General features: G+C 39.4%; 1 protein-coding gene across 2 annotated transcripts in view; it reads left to right on the plus strand.

The window, feature by feature from the left end:
* STAC (SH3 and cysteine rich domain) overlaps nt 1-21,759 on the plus strand; it is a 69,258-nt gene that overhangs the window by 32,070 nt on the left and 15,429 nt on the right. For both annotated transcript variants that reach the window (XM_088150954.1, XM_088150955.1), the window contains exons 3-7: nt 11,052-11,152; nt 12,078-12,159; nt 13,644-13,759; nt 17,807-17,888; nt 21,120-21,190. In XM_088150954.1, coding sequence (XP_088007080.1) covers nt 11,052-11,152; nt 12,078-12,159; nt 13,644-13,759; nt 17,807-17,888; nt 21,120-21,190 — 452 coding nt within the window. The remainder of the gene's footprint in view (nt 1-11,051; nt 11,153-12,077; nt 12,160-13,643; nt 13,760-17,806; nt 17,889-21,119; nt 21,191-21,759) is intronic.

Below are 21,759 nucleotides of genomic sequence, written 5' to 3' on the forward strand. Positions count from 1 at the left end.
TCAAAGAGAAAAACTTCAAAGGCCCAGTTGCACACAAGGTGGAGCACTTTCAGATTCCAGTTCCAACAGGAAGAAGATGCATCCTGGTGCACCCAGAGGTCCTTGATTCCCATCAGCATCCCTTTCCTCATTGACTTGCCCATTGACTTGCCTGTTTCTGTTCACAACTTTCTGGCCAGCTTTATCAGGACACGGAGTCTTGTACATGGGCATGCAGTGGCTGCTGCACAGCTGTGCATGTGCACAGCTTAGAGGGAGCATTGCCTGTGTGGAATAATTGCTCTCAGATGGAGCTCAAGGACTTTGATGGCACAAGGAGGCCATATTTACTCTTATACTACCGCTACTGTTACTACTTTATTATTATTGTTATCCTGAGAGAAAAAGTAGCCACTAATGTAGTTTTAATGTGCTGCACATAATAAATTATGGAAATGTACTGCCGTGAAATGTTGTGTAAGCTTAGTTAGCTTATAAAATGGCCCTGGGTTTCCTTCCACTTCAAAAGTATATGCTGAAAAAGATCAGCGAGAGAATACTATCACTTCCATGTCCTTGTTATGGATTTCCACAAGTTCCTGGGAAACAGGTTGCTGACTTAGTTAGACCTTTGATCTGATCTAACTGGAATCTTTAATTGAGATCTGATTTAACTGGGAACTGCCCAAGAGTTCATCCAGTACTAATACAGTAGTTTTCAGGATTCCCCATGGACAAGGGTTGCACAGGGAAGGTGTAGTTTGCACAGTGTTCTAGTATGAAAAATGGCATCATCAACATCATCGTCATGGTCATCTCCATCTCATCTAGGCCAAGCTATTTAGAACCCTCAGTCCAGTTACAGAATAAATTGCACTAATAAGGTTCATGTGGCTTTTTACAAATGCCACTAGCAAATCAAATTGCAGCCATAAAGGATGGAAACAGTACTCTGGCATAACAGCTGCAAGGAAAATAATCTCTAAATTCACAGTAGTTGGTCTTACGTAGCACATTTCAAGGGTGCTAAGCTAGCCATAGCCCAGACATGTCAGCAGTTCATGAATTAGCCCCATGTGATAAGCCAGCTCCCTCTCTATGCATTCATGTCATGATGAATGAAGTGTGGTATAACTAAAAAAATTATATCCATCGTATGGCACAGATAATACTAAAATGCCCATCTGATAGTAGCAGGCATTGCAATGCTAGAATTGTACTTAATGATTATGAGTTGTATACCAGGTTTCCCTGTTGCTGCTGTTGTTATCATTGGACACATAGTCAACCAGATGTTTAGACTAGATTTGGCATTTTTACCCACCTATCGAGTCCTTCCCAAGGACCTGAGATAGGCAGACGTTGTTGTTTGATGGTGCTAAAGGTACTATTGCAGGATGTAAGCTGTTCCAAGTAAAGCTGCCAAACTGCAATTGACTGATGGTGATTTTGTCAATGGAGATGGTCTTCAAGTGGTACTCCAGATGTTTTGAAATTGCACCCAAGGTGCCTGTTGCTATTGGTACTATCTTTGCTTTCTTTTGCCACAGTAGTTCTATTTCTATTTGCGGGTCTTTGTACTTTATGAGTTTCTCCAGTTCTTTCTCTTCTGTTCTCCTGTCTCTGGGTATTGCAGTGTCCACTATCCAGACTTTTTTGTCTGCCTTATCAATAATTGTTAAGTCTGGGGTATTATGTGGCAGGTGCTTGTCTGTTTGAATTCTAAATTCCCAGAGCATTTTAGCTTCTTCATTTTCTATTCCTTTGTCTCTTTTGTGGTCCCACCAGTTCTTGCTTGCAGGCAAATGGTATTTTTTGCAGATATTCCAATGCACCGTTGTTGCTACTTTGTCATGCCGTAGTTTGTAATCAGTCTGTGCAATCTTCTTGCAGCAACTAACCAGGTGATCCACTGTTTCTTCAGCTTCTTTGCAAAGGCGGCATTTGCTGTCTGTTGCTGTCCTCTCAATTCTGGCTTTGTATGCATTTGTTCTTAAACTTGGTCTTGTGCAGCCAAAATTAGCCCCTCTGTCTCTTTCATCAACTTTCCTGCTTTTAGCCATTGCCAGGTCTTGTAGTTATCTGCTTTACCTGCTAGTTTTTTCTTTGTGTACTGGCCATGTAATACTTTGCCTTGCCATGTCTCTTTTCTATTCTTCATTTGGTCTTTCTTGTAGGCCAGCTTGGGCTCTTCAGTATTCAGTAAGTCTTCATGGTGTACTAGCTTCAGTGCATCTTCTTCACTATCCTTCAGATATTCTTCCAGTGCCCTTTTTTCTTCTTCAACTGTCTAGTGTACTTGCAACATGCCCACCTATGTTCCTTGGTAAGTAGAGTCTGTCAACATCGCTGCGTGGATGAAGGGCATAATTCATTGTTATTATTTTTATGGTCTTCCTATGCAGGGCGTGTAGTTCAGCTTGAGTCCAGTCCACTATTCCAGCTGTGTATCTAATGACTGGAATTGCCCAGGTGTTAATTGCCTCGATGGTATTTCCTCCACTGAGTCTGGACTTATTTAATAAGTGAGTTTGCTGCTGCTATTATTATTATTATTATTATTATTATTCGCACAGTCAGCCAGATGTTTAGACTGGATTTGGCATTTTTATCCACCTGTTGAACCCTTCCCAAGGAACTGGGATAGGCAGATGTTGTTTGATGGTGTTAAAGTCACAGGATATAAGCTGTTCCAAGTAAAGCTGCCTTTTGCAATTGGCTACTATTATGGTTGGTCGCACAATCAGCCAGATGTTTAGACTGGATTTGGCATTTTTATCCACCTATCGAGTCCTTCCCAAGGACCTGGGATAAGCAGACGTAGTGATTTGATGGTGTTAAAGGTATTGTTGCAGGATGTAAGCTGTTCCAAGTAAAGCTGCCTTTTGCAATTGGCTGATGGTGATTTTGTAAATGCTGATGGTTTCAAGTGGTGCTCCAGATGTCTTTGGATTGCACCTAAGACACCTATAACTATTGGTACTATATTTGCTTTCTTTTTACTATCTTTGCTTTCTTTTGACTATTGTTGTTGTTGTTGTTGTTGTTGTTATTAAAACTTGTATTGCAACCCAACTCTCAGCAACTCTGGGCAGCTCCCTTATTATTTCACCAGTCAAAAGATTCTGTGGCTAATTTACAGGGGCTACACATGATGTCATCTTTGACCAGTCGAGATTTTTTAGTCTTGAATGGCTCAGTTGATTCGGGTCACCCAGCACAGTATACCCTTTGATTGGGTATACCGAAACCCTCTTTAATAGATAAGCCAGCTTTGTTGCCATTCCCATATTGCAGAGGGAACACAGATACTGTCCACGTTGTGGATTGCCTGAGACTACCACGTGAGCTTCTTGCAGAGATGACATTTGAATTGGGGCCTCTCACTCCTGGCCTTTATGTAATACCATACCAGCAACAACTTATTAAGATACATTCAGAGGCACTTAGGAAATGTCATCTTTGACTTTATTCAGAGCACTGGTAAGAAACAAAACTATATATAGCGGTTTCTTTTGGTGTTCTGCTTTTCCTCTGTGAAACTGCACTAAAATGTGGTAGCATTTAGAACATTTAAAGCCAGTGTGTCTAAGATTAACCGGGGTAAAATGACTTTTTTCTGTGTTTGTGCCTTAACACATTAAACAGTAAATGTGTTAAGGCACAAACACAGAAAAAAGTCATTTTACCCCGGTTAATCTTAGACACACTGGCTTTAAATGTTCTACTGGTTGCTGGATTGTTATGAACATTCTGAATTAATATTTGAGTTTTGGTTCAAACAAATAAATAATTTCCTCTGCCCCTCTAGGGGAAATCATGATAGCAGTTAGGTTACCTGAATTACTTCCATATTGTATAATCTTCCTTCTAGATCTAATAATCCTGTTATGGTGAATTAATGACTTCTATTTCTAGTTGATAAGGACACTGCTTGTATCACTCATTGTACCAGATTTTTCAGCTGTACTACAAGTTTCATTTAGAGGGACTTTCACGAAAACAGTTTAAACATCAGGTTGCAAACATATGTCCCTTTCTTTAAAGGTGAGAAAGGTGGGAAGCTAAACCAGGGATATGTCAGAGATTTGCTTTCATTAAGCACAAGATTACAGAAAGAAAGTAGCTTGCTGTCTTGCCCTCTTCCAAAAACAGGGAAGAGAAATTTAGGAGTTTCCTATATGATTTCAAATGTTTCATTTAGGAGTTGCAAATTTCAATTAAAATAATCCAGTATTCTGTGATCTAAACTTTGCCTGAGCTATTTACTGCAGTAGCTGTAGTCATAGTTGGACTTGAGTCATAATGATATATGTAGGCCAGAAGAATTCAGTTCAGTCAACTATCTCAATCAAGTTTTTTTTAAAGAAAAAGATTTAATGTGTTAGTATAAATAGAATCATTTCATGACACATTATCTTTCAAAACCATCATTATGCTAATGTTAGCAATACCAAAGTTCTACTTTTGTGTTGGACTAGGTTTCTAAAAATTCTCAGTTAGCTGGGAATTATATGAGTTCAAGCCCAACATATCTGGAAAGCACCAGTTTAGCACCCAAAAATGTTCTGAACTGAATTACAGAGCTTCTCGGTAAATCTCTGAGGCACTTGATGCCTTCACATCGCACAGAAGATCCTGCCAAGATCAGAGCATAGAAGAGAAGTGTCTGCAGTAATAAAATGAATTACTTGTCCACAGTGTCCTCCCAACGGTTTTAGGAAACACCTCTAAGATATCAAGCTTTAAGTTCTCCAGATAGATAGATATGCTTCCCATAGCAGAAAGCTATTTCCTTTTCCCAGGAGACAAGTAAACGCACATATCCCTAAATGCATGAGCAATCATGTCAGGTCTTCTGTGGATGTGCGCCCCTGTAATCTGAATTGCTGTTCCATGCACGGGATCTTTTAGTTGATGTTGTTATATAATTATCTTCACTAGTCAGTTACCATAATGAAGGCTCTATCTGTCTATCTATCTGCCTACCTACCTACCTACCTACCTACCACCTACCTCAGTCTTGTTTTGGCAACTACTTCAGAAGGTTCACCCAATTTGGTGAACCATGATTTGTTTGCTTGTTTGATTTATATCCCATTTTACATTTAGGAGCTCAAGGTGACATGCATAGCTCTCCCTCCTCCCATTTTTCCCACAGCTCCTATGCTTTTAAGGTAGGTTGGGCTGAGAGAGAGTGACTGACCCAAAGTCACATAGTAAGCTTCCATGGCTGAAGTAGACTTGAAGCTGGGTTTCCCCAGTGCCAGTCCAACACTTTAAGCAGGACCCCACCCTGGTGCTATGTAGTGTTTTACGTGACTATAATCAAGGTCCTTATGATCTCATTTTCAAAAGTTATTTTGGGTGGTCATATCTGCCATGGTGATTTCACAGATGCACAGTATCACCTCATGTCAAAGTAATAAGCATGGCTAAGAGAACCAGCCACTTCATAGTAGCACTTTTTATTTGGCCAAAAGCATTATTGTTATTCTTACTATTACTGTTAATTTGTTGTTGTTAAATCTACTTCAGTTCTAACAGAGACATTTATGTATTTGCATTTCAGTTTATGCTTTAAAAAGGACCCACTGTGTTCAGTAGGAATTAATCCTGATAGATTTTTGACAGGAATCCTTATACCTAGAAGTCTGTCTTGATTTGTATCACCAACATTTTTGTAGTTTTTCAGTCAGAGGGAAGGGGAAAAAAACCCTATTGTACATTTTTCCTTTCTCCTAATGTAAAATACACTCTAAATTCTCCTGTCTGATCATTACTGTTACCAAATATAAATACAAAGATCTAACTTCAGCCTTGCATTGGCCTATGATTTTAGCTCAGGCTGCTAAAAATCAGGAAAATAGAATATACAGTGACTATTTTTGTTTTTGCTAAAATACATGAGATGTTACTCTTTTTTTTTTTAAGATAAGAGAATATAATATAATAAAAATTACATGATTCACCAGAAAATAATTTGCTTCCCTTTGGAGAAGCTGGAATGATACTTAGCAAAATGTATATTTCAGATTATGCATTTAAGAAAAAAAATCAGTGGCTAAAAGAGATTTCACCTCGGTTTGCAAAGACTCTCTTTAGAACCCACTGTGCATCTGTGATGACAAACCTCTCTCTGAAACTGTTCCAAATGTCCCCACAGGTAGCAAATGAAATTCAATAACAGAAAAATAAAGAGTTTTTCCTGTTGGGATTCATTTTGTAGAATGGCTTGAAGCTTACTGGTAGCATTTAGACAGATCTGTTTTCCGTAAAGGAAGCTAGGGATACTGGCTTTCAAGCAAAAGGCATGTTTGCACAAGTTTGTGTGTACAGCATGCTGTAAATGTATGTGTTGGTACATATAAGCAGAAATGTGAGTTTTCTGGACATTTTTTAATCAGAAAATCCTGTGCAAGTGAGTAGGATTCCAGTTAGCAATTCATCTCAGCATCCACAGTCTGTACCAGTATTTATGCTACTTTACTTGATGCAGAAAAAAGTCTGCTGCATGAGGTTTGGACAGTATGGTTAGTAAAACTAAAAACTTTGATGTGTGCAGAATTACTTTTATTGGGATGTTGGAAATAATTTTTGAAATAGACAATAAAAGATCATACAACTTTGAAACTGTCAAGTTTCCACTTGGCTGAAGTGGAAAATTTACTAGCCTACATCTCTGCATATAAGTTGATAGTTTTGAAGAGGCCCAAGTAATCTTTCATCCATGAAAGATCTTCAGTTCCAAAATGAATTTTTTGAATAGCGTGGTTCTGCATGTTTGATTGTCAAGAACAAAAAAAGTATGAAGGGGTAGAAAGTGATTAGTTAGATAGCATACACCCAGAATCTCACTATAATCCCCCAGGCCACTTTGCAACTTATTTAAAAGAAAGAAAGAAAGAAAAAGGCACACTCAAGCATAAATCCAAAGGAACCACATAAAAAAAGGAGTAGATATGCTGCTTTTTTTCTTATGATAATTGATTCAACTGTAAGCCACTATATTGATCTGTTCTGTAATCAGGGAGGGTGGCAGAGGTGTAACTTAGCGTCAAAAATCAAGAATAATTTAAAGCCCTTCTATTATTTTATTTTGCACATGCTGAATAGTTTTGGGAGAGATGCATGGACATCTGTGGGACAGTGGCAAGGAGGGAAGAGTGATTAAACATGCATTATGATGCTAAAAACAAAACTTATGTTCTTGCATCAAATGCCAGGACACGAATACATAAGGGCAGGATTTGTATCTCACATTACCACACATATATCATCATTTTGGCATAATTTCAGTTTGCTGTAGATGCATGCAGAAAGATGAATGGAAAAAAGTGCCCCTCCCCAATCCTATACATAGTTATTGGAAAGATCATACAACTCCTCACATGGCTCTACATACATGCTCTCTCTCGCTTTTGAAAGAGAAAACTAATTATTTGAGTCATGTAGAGGGGCAGCGGAAACAGATAAATGCATGATCTGTTGGTCCTTTCTACCTTCACCTTTCACTATAGATCTGAAAGAGACGTGCAGCCACAAGTAAGCAGGCTGAGAGATTGTCTAAGTGTTTCTAAATAAAAAGAACAGTCATCAGAAGTAAGAGGTTTTTGATTTTCTATGCAGGGTTTGGTTTAGTTTGCAATGTCTGGAGGAATTTTGCTATGAAAAAGATGGTAACGTTTAGAGCTTCTTGATAAAAAGCAAATAAATGAGAGTTGTAACATACAAAATTATGATGATGTGGAGATGCTAAGGTGTTTCTCCAAACTCTATCACACCATAATCAAGGTCATCTACTGAACTGAAAGGCAGGGAATTCAGGGCAGATGAAATTACAGCTTCTTCCTAGTACATAGTTAAATAGTAGGAGTTCATTACCACTAGGTGGTGACCAACTTGTTTTTAAAGGAGACAAGACAATAACATAGAAGGAAATGATATCCATAGCTATATAGTGTGATGGCTATAATATTATCTTCTGTATTAAATGCAGCATTATCTTGATATTATTTGCTAGGATTTGTCAGAAGAAAGGAGCTGTTGTATTCATGTTCTGTTACAGAAAAAGTAAGCTGTACTATCAAGATCTTTGGGTTGACATCTTAGGGCTCTTCTTACAATAATATAGCAGAAATAGTAGTAATTCTGTTTCTAGAGTATACTACTTCAAACTACAAGTGAGAGGTTTATGAGTTTGAATGATTGCTTTCCCATGAAAGATGGGAAATCTTGCACTTAGAAAACCAGCATATTATGAAGAAGATGAGACAGAAACATTTCTCTTTAACAGGCTCTTTTTACATTGGGAATGTTGTTTTGTCTGGAGCGACGTTCAGTCAAGGATATTCCAGCACCAGTCACATACAATACAGCTTTACTATCTCATTTGAGGCATATGAAACTTGGTCTCAGAACATGGGGAAATTAATCTAAGAATCACACAACCTACCTCTGTTCCTTCTTTAATAATAGCCAAGAGAGGGAAGGTGCTGAAAGTTCCTCCATGTGCTGGACAGTCTGCCTTCTTTCCATGATAGTACCGTAATCCAGGAAAATGCAGGGACATTGCCATGCATTGTGCATGGAACATAAATACATATTTTGGAATTAAGCATTAAGCTACTAGCAGTTAAGCATATTTTTATTTTAGTAATGATCCTCCCATCCACCCTTAAGTAATCTCTCATTGTGTTGTGCAGCATTACTCTCTCAGCTGATGAAATCAACAGCTGACTACTCAGAACTCTAATCAATTCTTTGAATATCTGGACGTTTGGAGCATGGGTAGAATTAGAATATTTTAACAGGGTGGCATGGATCATTTTTAGAGTAGACAACTGACATAAAGCGCATGCTAGATGATCAAAGCAGTGTTCTCTCCATTATGCAAAATGGATTAAGCTGAAATTTTTCAGTTGCAGAATTCTTTTTTATTACACAAGCCTATTTTCATAACCAATCTTGCCAAATAGAGCAGTTGTGCCTGACAGGTAGGAACTGAAGAGGAGAAGCTTTTCCTAGCATAATGGTAATGTTGAGTGGTATCGAGTGGTGAATTTGTCCTGTAGTATATATGAATGTCTGTGGGGATCAAGGAGATCTCCTATAGATTAATAAGGAGAATCCAGCTGAAACAGCCCATTTGCAGAGTGGAGATTGACTTGACATCTTCACACATCGGATATATAACTCTAGAGAGTACCAGGGGCTAAGGCACAGAATTATTTCAAGTCCACTACTAAGCAAGTTCCCACACCTTCTTTCACTTTATTGGTTCACGCTCAGGGAATGGAGATGGGCTACTACATGCTGGAAAAAAGGGTTGGATAATTTTTTTCCTCCTTTTTCTTAAATCATTTCAGGCCTCAAGGAATGTATAGATCATAGTGGCGATGCAGGTAACATCGCTGGAGTGTGTGGAGATGAAATTGTCGACTTTTCTTTCATGGGGCAGTGGGCACAGACAATCCAAAACTTGTATTTTATTTTAGGTTATGAGGCATCTTGAGTGCCCTGTGGGTAGAACGGCAGCATTTAAATCATATATTAACAGTGATAATTCCGCCCCACAAAATTGCCCTTTTACTGCTGAATTTTGGCAGAGTGATATAAGTTATTCAGTCAGTCATTTATTCATATAGCTCAATGGCAGAGTGCATATCCAGTCTCTGGAATCTCCACTTTAAATGTGATGCTGCAGGAATAGAAAAGTCTTATACCTGAAATCCTGGAGTCCAACTGCCAGCCGTAATAGGCAATACTAGGGCAGAGGGACAGTAGCCTAATCTGACCAAAGTTATACATGCAGGATGTTTGATCTCCTCAGGCTTGAGGAGTGGTTGTAAGTCCTTTTGTTCAGCGCCATCATAACTTCGAACTGATGCTGAACAAATGCATATTAAGTGAGGATTACCTGTAGTTCATTATGCCACTAGGGAAACTAAGGGGGTGGGGGTTACAGGAAAACATACGGCAGGAAGCTAAGAAAGCCATCTTCCTCCCGTTGAATTCAGTGAGAAGACAGTGGTCTACAATAGCTCTTGTCCTGCCACAGATTCCAGCTATGTGAGTGGGTTTGTCTATAAAATGTTGAGGGTTTGGAGCTGGCATTCTCCCCTTTACCAACCAGGACCCACTGCTAAATCTGCAGATTAAACTTTATCAACACTACAATGTGGCTGACAAAAATCTTTCAGGGAAGCATTTCTGTAAATATCTACAATAGGGGAGAGCCAGGGCTAGATCTGCCATTTCTCCCCTTTACCAACCAGGACCCACTGCTAAATCTGCAGATTAAACTTTATCAGCACTATAACGTGGCTGGCAAAAATCTTTCAGGGAAGCATTTCTGTAAATATCTACAATAGGGGAGAGCCGGGACTAGATCTGCCATTTCCACGCTATTCACATAATGAACTACAGGTAATCCTCACTTAATATGCATTTGTTCAGCAACAGTTCGAAGTTATGATGGCGCTGAACAAAAGGACTTACAACCACTCCTCAAAATTTCAGCTGTTGCAGTGCCTCAGCAATCACATGAACAACATTCAAGCCCGCCCGCATTTACAACTGCCTTTTGGCCTCCTGCCTACCTGCTGCCACCAGCTACTCCTGCTGCCCATCCCTGCCCACCTGGCCCTGCCCACCATCATGCCCACCACACCACACACTACTGTACCCGTTGGGGCCTCCTTTTACGCTGCCTTGTTTCGTGCCGGTGCAGCCAGGGTTTCTCTCACACACCGGCCGGGCCCTTGCAATGTTTTACACATTTCTATTTTTAAAGGGTAAAAATAATATTAACTAAATAAGCCATTTACATGTGCAGTTCTGCTCTGTCCTTTATTTGAGGTACAATTATTATCTACAGATAAACAGTGTTTTCCCCAAATGTCACTAAAACAAACTCACTTCATCATCTGAAAAAATGAAACGGATTCCACACACCTGGAATAAGACTGGAAGTTTGTGCAGTGTCGGAAAGTTGAAACTCATTTGAGTTTGTATGCCATGTCATTTGGTGAGTGCATGGAAACTATTGATTGTATCTGTGCCTTTGACAGGGACAAATGCTAAACATGGATTACGCTGTAAGGCATGCAAGCTGAGCATTCACCACAAATGTGCAGAGAGCACTGGACAGCAACGGTGCATGGGCAAACTGGTAAGCCAATATAACTATTGAATAAACCTGCAAATAAGGCTTAATAAGAGATGTAATCCAACAGATCCCTCCAGTCATCTTGATTTAGCTGAGTTAAAGGCATATACTTGCATTACTCAGAGGCGGCAGAAATCATTCCTAATCTGTTGTGTTTAAGAAGCATTGGTGCCTGTAGACAAAGATAATGTTGAGTGCTTTCTTTTTGTACAATGTGAGGGCAGGGTTGGCATTAGAGATCAGAACACTTGGCTGATGGCCAGGGCCCACGTTTCTGCAAGGATTGCTGACTTCTACAGTCTTCTGGGTCTTCCTTTGTGTGCCTCTGACTATTTCCATCCTCTGCTCAGTTTGCAAGCAATGACAAGGCTGAAGAAGAGAAGCAGTGTGCTCTTCTTGTCTTACACTCTGTTTCTGGACAGTTTGCCGATTCTCCAAATCCAGAGATTTGTCAAAAGGCAGATACTAGCTGGAACCCTACAACTAGTGACACCAGCTAGGAGGAGCAGTTGAGGCTACCTTGACTAAGGGCCACCCAAATAGTGGACTCTGCCCTAGGTTCAGCAGTAAAGCAAAACTGGTTTCCTGTCTTACTTCTGAATCAGAGCAAAAGTCTTTTGCAAGCTCCTCTCCAGGGAAGCACCATCTGAGTTCCTTTGCAGCACTTTATTGTGCATATGCCATCTGTATTATTTCAATGGTTTTATTCAAATATTCATTTGCAATGTAAACCTGTGGTTATGGGTATTTTGCTAGATAAGAATTTCTATTGTTCAAATTGCGGGAGGCCAGGAATCCATCTCTTCCTAAACTGAAAGCTCTTCACCTATGGACCTACCTGAGAAAACATGAGAATTGCCGCTTCCAGGTCTCCCTGACTCCCGTTTCCTGTGTGTCATGCATTCATTTTCTTTCTCTTCCTTTCTAGCCCAAAGGTTTTCGTCGTTACTACAGCTCTCCCCTCCTCATTCATGAGCAGTTTGGCTGCATCAAAGAAGTGATGCCAATTGGTAAACTCCCATTAACTTTCTGTTTTATATTGTTTCTGTTTTTCTATTCTGTGAGTCTTGGTGTTCAGCAGCCCACACGAACTTTCCTGTGTTTTCATTTGTGACACTCACTTTCTTTCCTGGAGGTGTCCAAGCCTTGTCGAAGCGGGAAAACTTCAAAAAGAAGGGGGGGGGGAACAGATGGAACAGCAACACTAATTACATGTTATGCAGAGTTCATGAACCTGGAAATTCCCACGCCAAGCCACAGAGTTGGGGGACTGTTAACAGCATAAACAAAAGTGGGATATGATTCCAAAGTTTTTTTTTCCTCTTTACAAGCTACATAGATGGGGGATTCTAATTCAGTCCCATTACCTTTGAGGGTGGGGGGGATCCACAGTCAGACCATGATACACTACAACTGCATTTGATTAGTGAGTGGAGACAGCACAGACACTGAAAGTCAAAAATAAGTAGCAGGGGATGAACTGCCTATATATAGCAAAAATGAAAGTGTTTAGTCATCTACAGTTCGCCCAGGTAGCTTCCTGGCTGAATTATAATATAAATTAGGTCTTCCAGATTCTAGCCAGAACCTATTAACTGTACTAACCAACTTGTCTTAGGGCTCTTCCCCACATCCCCTGCAGTGTGGATTCCTCCTGTCCTCAGTTTCTGCTGTTACTGTTGAGGGACCAAGGAGCAAGGTAGAGGATTCTACCTGCCAGTGTCCTACCCCCACCAAAAACATAGACTCCTTGCCTTCCTGCTTGTCTCCCCGTCACTGACTGATTCCATACACCACCCATGGAGCCCTTCAAAAGCATGGGGCAACAATGGCAGCATGGCTACAGCATGCTGGCTGGCTGGGCCTTTGCTGTGCCATTGCTGCCATGGAGCCAAAAGGCCAGTAATGGCAGGCCAGAAAGTAAAGGCAAGGATTGCGCTGGTGAGATGTGGCAGAAGTTACCAGTAGAAATAGGGATCTTGCAGAATACTTTCTGCAAGGTCACTATTCAGGAGGCAGAGGGAGGGAGGGAATATTGGCTACTAGATGAAGCTCTGTTCTCTCCAGCAGTCAAAGGAGAAATGGCTTTGGTGGCACAGAACCTTGCAGTGAGATGGGCAGAGTTGTCTTGCAGTGGTCCAGGTGGAGCCCTACAAATCTCTCAGATTCCTTCTCCATTCAGCATAGAATCTTTGCATAGGCAGTCTTGCTTCATTTTCTGCTGGGATCTTTTTGATCCAGCCACAAAACAGATAGTGGCTCTGGTGTGATGACATGTCTTCCACAAACAATAAGCAGCTTTTCTCAAGGCTAGGGCATGGGGATGGTGTCTGGAGGCTGTGTTCCAAGATCTAATCCTCTGCCAAACGTTGTTGTTGTTTTTAAAGAACCAGTTGCCATCATGGAATGATGCATGATATTTTGCAGTGTGTATGGAAAGAACTTGCCTTGCCTTATCTCTCAAATGTACTGATGTTTTGCTTTTTCCCCTCAGCCTGTGGCAATAAAGTTGACCCTGTGTATGAAACACTTCGCTTTGGAACTTCCTTGGCCCAGAAAACCAAGAAAGGCAGTACTGGAAGTAGCTCAGACTCACCAAAAAGGAATTCTGTAATTATACCATTCCTTTCTGTCTCCTTTAAAACTCTCTTAATAGGATCTGGGCTTCCTTATGTCCCTGCCTCACAAAATTCATAATCTACATTTTTACTTTCATGGGGGGGGGGGGGGGAGAGACACCAAAGGAGAGCCAAGAATGTAAATATTAAGGATAAAAGGAGTAGGAATGAACAAATTTAATTAAAAGCATTGAAGATTTTGAACTAAAGGATTGAGCAAAGGCTTTAGAGAAATAAGGAGCAATTTGAACAAGATGAAGGGTTAACAGAATATGGTTGCTGAAACAAACAGGACAGCAAGTGAAAATAGGCAGAATCATGTAAGGGAGTTCAAGATCCTGAGCTGTCTGGGGCTGACAGAGAAGGTAGAACTTCACTTTCCCAAAAAGCCCAAACTAGACCTTTCTGAAGGAAATTCCATCCCATCCACAGTCAAATCTGGCTGGCACACCAAGCTAAACAAACAAAAAAGGAAATATTTTCAATGGCTGTAAGAGAGCAAAACAGAAATAGAACAGTTGGGAAATCCTGCTTTATGAGTTTGAGTTAGAATACTGATAATTCCGCCAGAAGAATGGGGCCAGAATTATTTCTGATCATTAAGGAGCAGCCAACAATTCTCTAAATGATTGTTTCTGCCAATACATAAAATACCTCACCTATATATGATTGCAAATCTTTCAAAAACAAAGGTAGGGGTACTTATGGCATCCTGGTGCTGTCAGCTGTGCTGTTATCATGCAAAGAGGTTGGCTTCTCCAATAATCTTTGAAGAGCTCAAAGGATCTTTAGGGCATAATTCTCTTCTGTCCTTTCTTAGTACCATCTCAGTAACTCTTGACACTTTAGTGGAGAAATGGGTCACCCTCTTTACAATTTCAGGAGGGAAGCAATAGCAAAGCTAGATTAGCCATCTAAGAAAATATGCCATAAAGCTGAACCCATTGTGAGATTAGCATCTCTATTGTGCAGGGATAACTTCAGTTTACCTCTTGGTAATATATGCCAACCCCGCTTACTGTATTGAGGTTCTTTAGGATTCCCAACAATTCTTTGTACGAGGGAAGATTTCCAGTATGTGCAGTGCAGAGTAAAATCCAGGTTAATTCTTTGGGCTCTGCTTTCCAAATACATCATACTTTTCAGTCTCTTTTAACCAAATCAAAGTATACTTGCCAAGCACCAAAATAAAAAAATCTCTAGCTCCATGTACTCCTAAATGACATTGGGCAACCTGATGCCATATAGCTGCCTGAAACGCTCATGCCCCTTTGTTCTCTTCTAGCTACAATATAACTGCTAAAATTCACAGTATGGTTTTTCCACCTTTTAAGTCTGAAATCTGACAATTTACTTTAAGCTGTAAAGTAAGTTTAAGCTACTTAGATTAAAAAAAAAAAAACAGGAGAAGAAATGGCCCCAAATCTCCCCCTAAAACTTTGGGAGAAAGAATAGAAAATCCTGAACTTTATCCTCTCAAAAAATGTTAATTTCAGTCCCAGTCACCAAAAGATTGTCCATCACCCCTGCCCTAAATACAGCCTAAACGTACGCTTAATGTTGGCCCAGTCTCTGGCTTCTTTCACTCCCAACTTAGAAAGGGACCCTCTGAAAAGACCCTCTGAATTAAATCTGTAAAACCTTGATTTGCATGCAGAAGCCCTCCATTTCCAGCATCTCCAATTAGGTAAGATTCCTCTTTTATGCACTGGAGAGCACCTGCCAGTCAGTCCTGACAAAATTGGCTCAATGTAAAAATGCTTTCTGTGTTCCTAAGCAAGAGTTGGACCAGAAGACTAGTTAGATAGCAATCAGGAGTAAGATGTAGTCTTGCCTCTCCCATGTAGCACCAACTTTTCTCTAATTGCTACTGTTAGAGCTGTTCCAAATAATTTATCCTCCCAGAGAAGGGTTCTGGATCATATCCCTATTGAAATGATCTACCAAACCTAATCATTGTTATATTTCATAAATAGAAGGCTAAATTTCTTCAAATGTTTTGCTCCTTTTCTTTGATTTCTGTAATTCACAGAGATCAGAATTTCCTACGGGTAATTATTTCATGTCAAATTGGTAAAGTGTTCTCTTAAATAATAAATGATTACTCAAACACAGAAAACACGAACATAATGTCAGATTGACTTGAAATTTTGATCAGATGGAGAGTGGGCGTAGGTTTCTAATGCCAATACATTGTGGGATTTACTTCTTGTCGAGTCAGGCTGTGAAATAGCAGATGATGCATAACTGTGTAGTTTTTAATACTACAGTCATTTTGAAAAAACATACACATGAACTTCAGTTGATCAGGCATTAAAATTTAGAAGTATATTTAATTTAATTTCTCACATTCCTTCAGGTTGTTTATGACAGTGAATCTGGTTCTTTCTTTTTCCCATTTTATCCTTACAACAATGTTGTGAGATAGGCAAAAATTAAAAAGAATGAGTGGTCCGAGTTCACCCAGTGAGCTTCATCATTGAGCAGGAATTTCTAAATTTATTTCATTCATATATTTCAATCATTTGTATACCACCTCCATCTAAGACTCAAGGCAACTCTGGGGGAGATAGGCAGCACATAAGTTTAATAAATAAATAAACTCACAACTCAGTAAAATCATAAAACCATGAAAACTATCAGAGCAATAAAACAAGGTCTTGTGATATCACTTCACACCATTATAGTATCTCATAAAAAAACATATCTCAACAATCCACAGGCATAAAACCAACATAGCAAGACATCTTGTAGGCAGCTGTCCCCAGTTAAGTGACACCTTATGATCCAAGACTCTATTGAAAAGGACCATCTTGACAGTCTTTCTAAACAGAACACCATCCTGACCTTGGGGTCAACTTATTGTAATGTTAAAGCTGCAACTAAGAAAATCTGTCTCTAGGCCCAAGCCCCCATGACCTTGATTTCCCTACTTCTGTTCCATTATATGGACTGTGGAACCCCATTAGCTGTAGACAAATCCTATTATAATCCACCAAAGGAATGAGACCATATTGGTCTGCCAGTGCTTGTTAACATATTAAAAACATAAGTAAACCTTATTTTTATAGCACCTTAGAGATTAACACGTGTGTTATTTCACAAGGTATCATAGGTATCTATTTCATCTAGCCCTAAAATCAGTGGGTTATGTTTTATGCATTTGATAAAGTCAGGTGGGTTCCATACAGTTTTTGCAGCAATAATATGGTTTAGCTTTTAGGTTGCTAGAAAATTCTTTGCTCTTTTTATAACTGAACATCCATTATCAATCATCATTCATCAAATTCTTTGTTGCCAGCTATTCAAAAAATAGTCTCAAAGGAATGTCAGAGATGACCGTGAAACAAAACTTGGAATGGGAAAGAACAGCAATATGCAAATGAAGAGGTGATGACATTACTTCGTAATGGATTGAATCCATACCTAGTTAGAGTAGAATAGACTAGACTCTTGATTAAACTACTTGATTACAAATAGGTTTTAGTAAATCTGTTTTAACTATAACTGCATCTCTATCCCACTATCATCTGGATTCAGTACAGCAACCAAGAGCAGACTGAGTCCCACCAGTGCATCTTTTCAGCTTTAATCTAAGTATGTGTTTGTGGGGAGTTAAAGCATTGCCCACAAGGTGATGCAATGTCTTCCCCTGACATTGGATAGCTATGCTGTTTAGGAAATAATATGAGTTGACCTCCAGCATATTGAGGAGCACCAATTTGGGAAGGGCTGATCTAACCTACTTCACGAGGAAGCTCCAAAGAGCTTAGTATTCCTTTTCTCTGCCAGTAGAAATAAGAAAACAAGTTTGCACTCCATTTAACATCTAGGACACCAGTTTATCCCATACATATTGCTATCCTTCCATCAAGCATTTGAACTGCCTCTGGATAACATAGTAGAAGCAGCACTGAATCTCCACTCTCATTCCCCCTACACTTACCACTATCATCAACTTGTTGGCGCATGTTTGATCTCATAAGTTTTTTCACCTTGTCACTCATTTTCATTCTATTGCCTTTTTTCTGTGTTGCAGACATCGGATTTGGCAGAAGTTCCTGAGGAAAGAGGAAGTCCAGGAAATATGTTTGACATAAATAGACAACGCAGCAATAGTGGTGAGTGCAAGGCTATTAGCGCCAACATAAAATACCTCACAGAGTCCTGAAGTACAAACCCTGTTTTGGGATTAATGTCAGAAGGTTGCAAACAAATATTGAGGACGCAGTTATTTACTCCCCACTACATTCCCAGGGTTTTTAATAATTAAATATGTTCTGTTTCTTGGTACACTGCCAATAAATCATAAAAAATTGCTGTAAATGCTTTACAGCCCTATTTAACATTCATGTTTTCCATATTTAAAAAGATCTATTATCTGTGAGATGTGCATAATTTCACGTAGTGCAGGAAAGTTGTTGCTGGAGTTCTGTGTGTGTTTCCAAAGCAGAATATTAACAGTTTATTTGATCATCACATGATTAGATTACTGTTGTCTCGTCAGAAGATTAGCATAGAAAATTATACAGGAGCTACTCCAAAACATTCCTCTTGGCAGATTTAGAAAATTGCCCATGCTGTCTGCAAAGCCATGTTAATGGCAGAAATTTTGTTGTGTTCCCAAGGCTTCTGATACAGGGCACACAAACATTAATTAAGGATATTAAGTGTACTGAAGGGTATGCATGGGTATTAAATGGTTTAAAGTCTGAACTTGTTTGCCCCACAGGGTCTTCAGTGATAGGTAATTAAAAATCAAATACATACATACATATTATAAGGCAATTTTTAGTCTTTGTTCTGTGCTAACATGGCATTATTGCCAAAGACCAAGAACCTATAGAAATTGAGGAGGAGGTAGAGTTAGTCTGGTCCCTCTGAGATAGAGATATCCACCTCCGATCACATGGCTTGTCCTATGAATCCCAAGGAAATGCCACTGCCTGTTGATTCTAAGCGGTGGGCTTCATGCAGATGTGGTAGGGGGCATGGGGAATAGCCTGAGACAAAAAAATAGCTTGAGAAAGCATCTCAGACGAGCCCTTCCCTAGTTCACAGGAAGATAAGGTGAGGGAAGGGGGAAGCACATTTAGACTTGCAAGTTTCTGTTATTATAGTTGTTACAATAAAAGTAGTCCTGACCTACATGGCACTGGTTTCCTAGTCTAGTCTACCTTGTAGGGCTGACAGCAACCCAGAAGATCCTAAAAAATTATTCTTCATCAAGATCTATATTCCGTGGTCCCACATTCTATGAGAGCCAGAGATTATAGCAAAGTTTGCTAACTTGTTAAATAATCTAATGCAGGACTTAAGCAGATGGAATTGATTATAAACACTGCCATTTGGCTTATGGCAGCACTGGGAGATTTTGTTTATACTTTCATTGCTGCATTGCAACTCTGTCTTAATTTTGGTAGTTAAGGATTTACTGTTAATTAAATAGTGTGGCAGTATGCTGGATCCTATGCTTCTGCAAGTGATCCTATATCAAAATGTCATCTTGGAAACCAGAAGCCAACAGCATCCACAGCAAAACAAAACAGAGATGCCAAATTGGGAACAAGCACAGGTTGATGTCACAACACAAAATATGCTGTCACTATGTACTTGCATCCTGACATAAGTATGTAGACCATGACAATTGTGTGATGGTGTCATTATACATGTACTGTAATTTGTCTCCCCTGTTTGGATGCCATATGCCATAGCAGAGTAAGTCATATATACGTGGTGAGTTACATTAACTAGACACTTCCACCTCACTGATAACACATTGGAATTCAGATGTTCATAAGCTATATAGATTTTGCTAATGCACACTGGCTTCTTCATACATAGGCTTAAATCCATACATTATAAGTAAAGCAAGGACTGGAAGAGCATGCCTTGACAAATAATACAATTAATACAATCCTGCTTACCTACTGCTCATAGACTACAAAGATCAGTATAGAATTCTTATTTCTTATATCTGACACCTCTTTAGCAATAGCTCAAGTAATTCAAGAGTCATGGAAGGAGGTTAATAATCAGGAAGAAACAGCCTGTGCAAACATAAACTCTGCAGTTTCCAACTTGTCAGCAACTTGCAACCTGGATGCATGGCATCACCACTTTTATAAAGTGGCACCTCTCAGCAGCCATCATACATGGCTGCCACAAATTACTCAAATGCACCAATCACACAGCAACCACCAACTATCTGATCAAGGCTATACAAATATCTGCCTCACAAAGTAATCATTAGGGAAATACAGACTAACAGTTCCCTCAGCAACTGAACAAATTCCAGTAAGAAAGGTTTTGTCCAGCAGCTCATGTGGTCCGATCAGTGTTATTGGAGTTATCTTTGCATTGCTTCAGAGTTGAGTGCTCCGGGGACTAGACAGAGTCTTGGTGTAATTGACTTAGCTACAAATGGTCCGGGATCCAGTGTAAAACTGTGAATCATGGAACCGAGAGATAGCAGAGATGCATCCTGTTTAGATTAGCCATTTGCCATCAGTAAAAATGCAAGAGACATTGCAGAGCCTACCATCGGGATATTCAGTGATAAGGTTGCTGAGTCAAACTCATACAAAGCAGCGGTATTTGCTGTCACATGTGAGTGAGTAGCCATCTGGAGTAGAAGGAGATGGTGGGAAAAGTTCCTCATCAGACATTCAAGTATGCTAATGCTTTCATCATGGAACTGTTCCCTAAGGGAAAAAGCAAGCTATGCTACTAATAGTTTGAATGAATGCTATTCCTGAATGCTGTTAAAATCTCCTGCAATGCCTTGCCATAAAAACATCCCCAACAGACTTGAGCAGGCCCAAATATACCCCCAGTGGCTAAGATAATCGAAAGAAATGTTGATATTCACGTGTGAGCATTATCAGTCCTAGGAAAAACTTTTAAATTTCCGAAAACAATTTATACAGGTGAATGTTGACAGTAATACTTGTTTCTTGTCAGAAGTCATATGTGCATGGGAGAAAAGTGAGGAAATATGCATAGTACATAACAGAATATTTGGATACAAAATATTCTACACATTCCTCGCTTTTTTCCCATACCTTTCCTTTCAGTTAAAGAATAAGCAGCACTATTTAAAAAGTGAAGTTTTAATACCAGTAACAGAATCAATATTCATAGTTTTCAACCCTTTCTCTCTTCACAGATGGAAATAGAAGTATAGGACATTGGTGGTTTGGCTCTTAGGAAGGGCATCTTATTAGGAGTGCAAGTTACAAATCCAAAGGCAAAGAGAAAACGAAAGTGCAAAAATAATGGTAGTAAAAATGGTGGGACTCCTTTGGCAATAGATTCTTGGTCCTAAAATATATTTTTCTCTCTGATTACAGTATTTACATACTCAGTAAACGGTGTGTCAGACTTTGGAGAAGAACCGAAGAAAATAAACTCCGTATTACAGGTGATTTTTTAAATATGATAATAGCATATTATATTCAATATGAATACATAAATTAATAAATAAAACATATCATATTTAAATATGATAATATATGATAATCTGCAAATAAGCTTTCTGGCCCAAAAAAGCCCACTTTTGTAAATAAAACTTGGAGTTGGACATGCACATACTACTTCTGCACCTCCATCCAAGACTTCTGAATCATAGGATTATATGAAGATAAATTATTATAATTCAGCTGAATATAGCTAGAGTGATTGGGTAATGAGGAAACCTGCCTGCTGAGGGTTTCCAGTTCTGTAAAGCTTTCAGCCAAATAGGTTTACAGTTTCACTGCAGAACCTTTTCATTAATTTGGGGTGGGGGGAGAGGAGGAATTGGACAGGGCAAGGCCAAAATGAATATCCCAATCACTTTGTCTTAGAATTTACCATTTAACTAGCCAAGGTATAGTGGCAAAACCCTTCTCAGTTTTATTGCACTCTTACAAAGCCGCCTGCTTTTGTAAAGATGGGTCTGACTGCATCTATTCATTATTTTGTTAACCGCTACTAGACTTCACATCAGTG

Source organism: Python bivittatus, unplaced genomic scaffold (assembly GCF_059951505.1).
Source record: "Python bivittatus isolate LINGU-HERP-01145 unplaced genomic scaffold, Pbiv_v1 ctg000610_np1212, whole genome shotgun sequence".
Taxonomy (NCBI): domain Eukaryota; kingdom Metazoa; phylum Chordata; class Lepidosauria; order Squamata; family Pythonidae; genus Python; species Python bivittatus.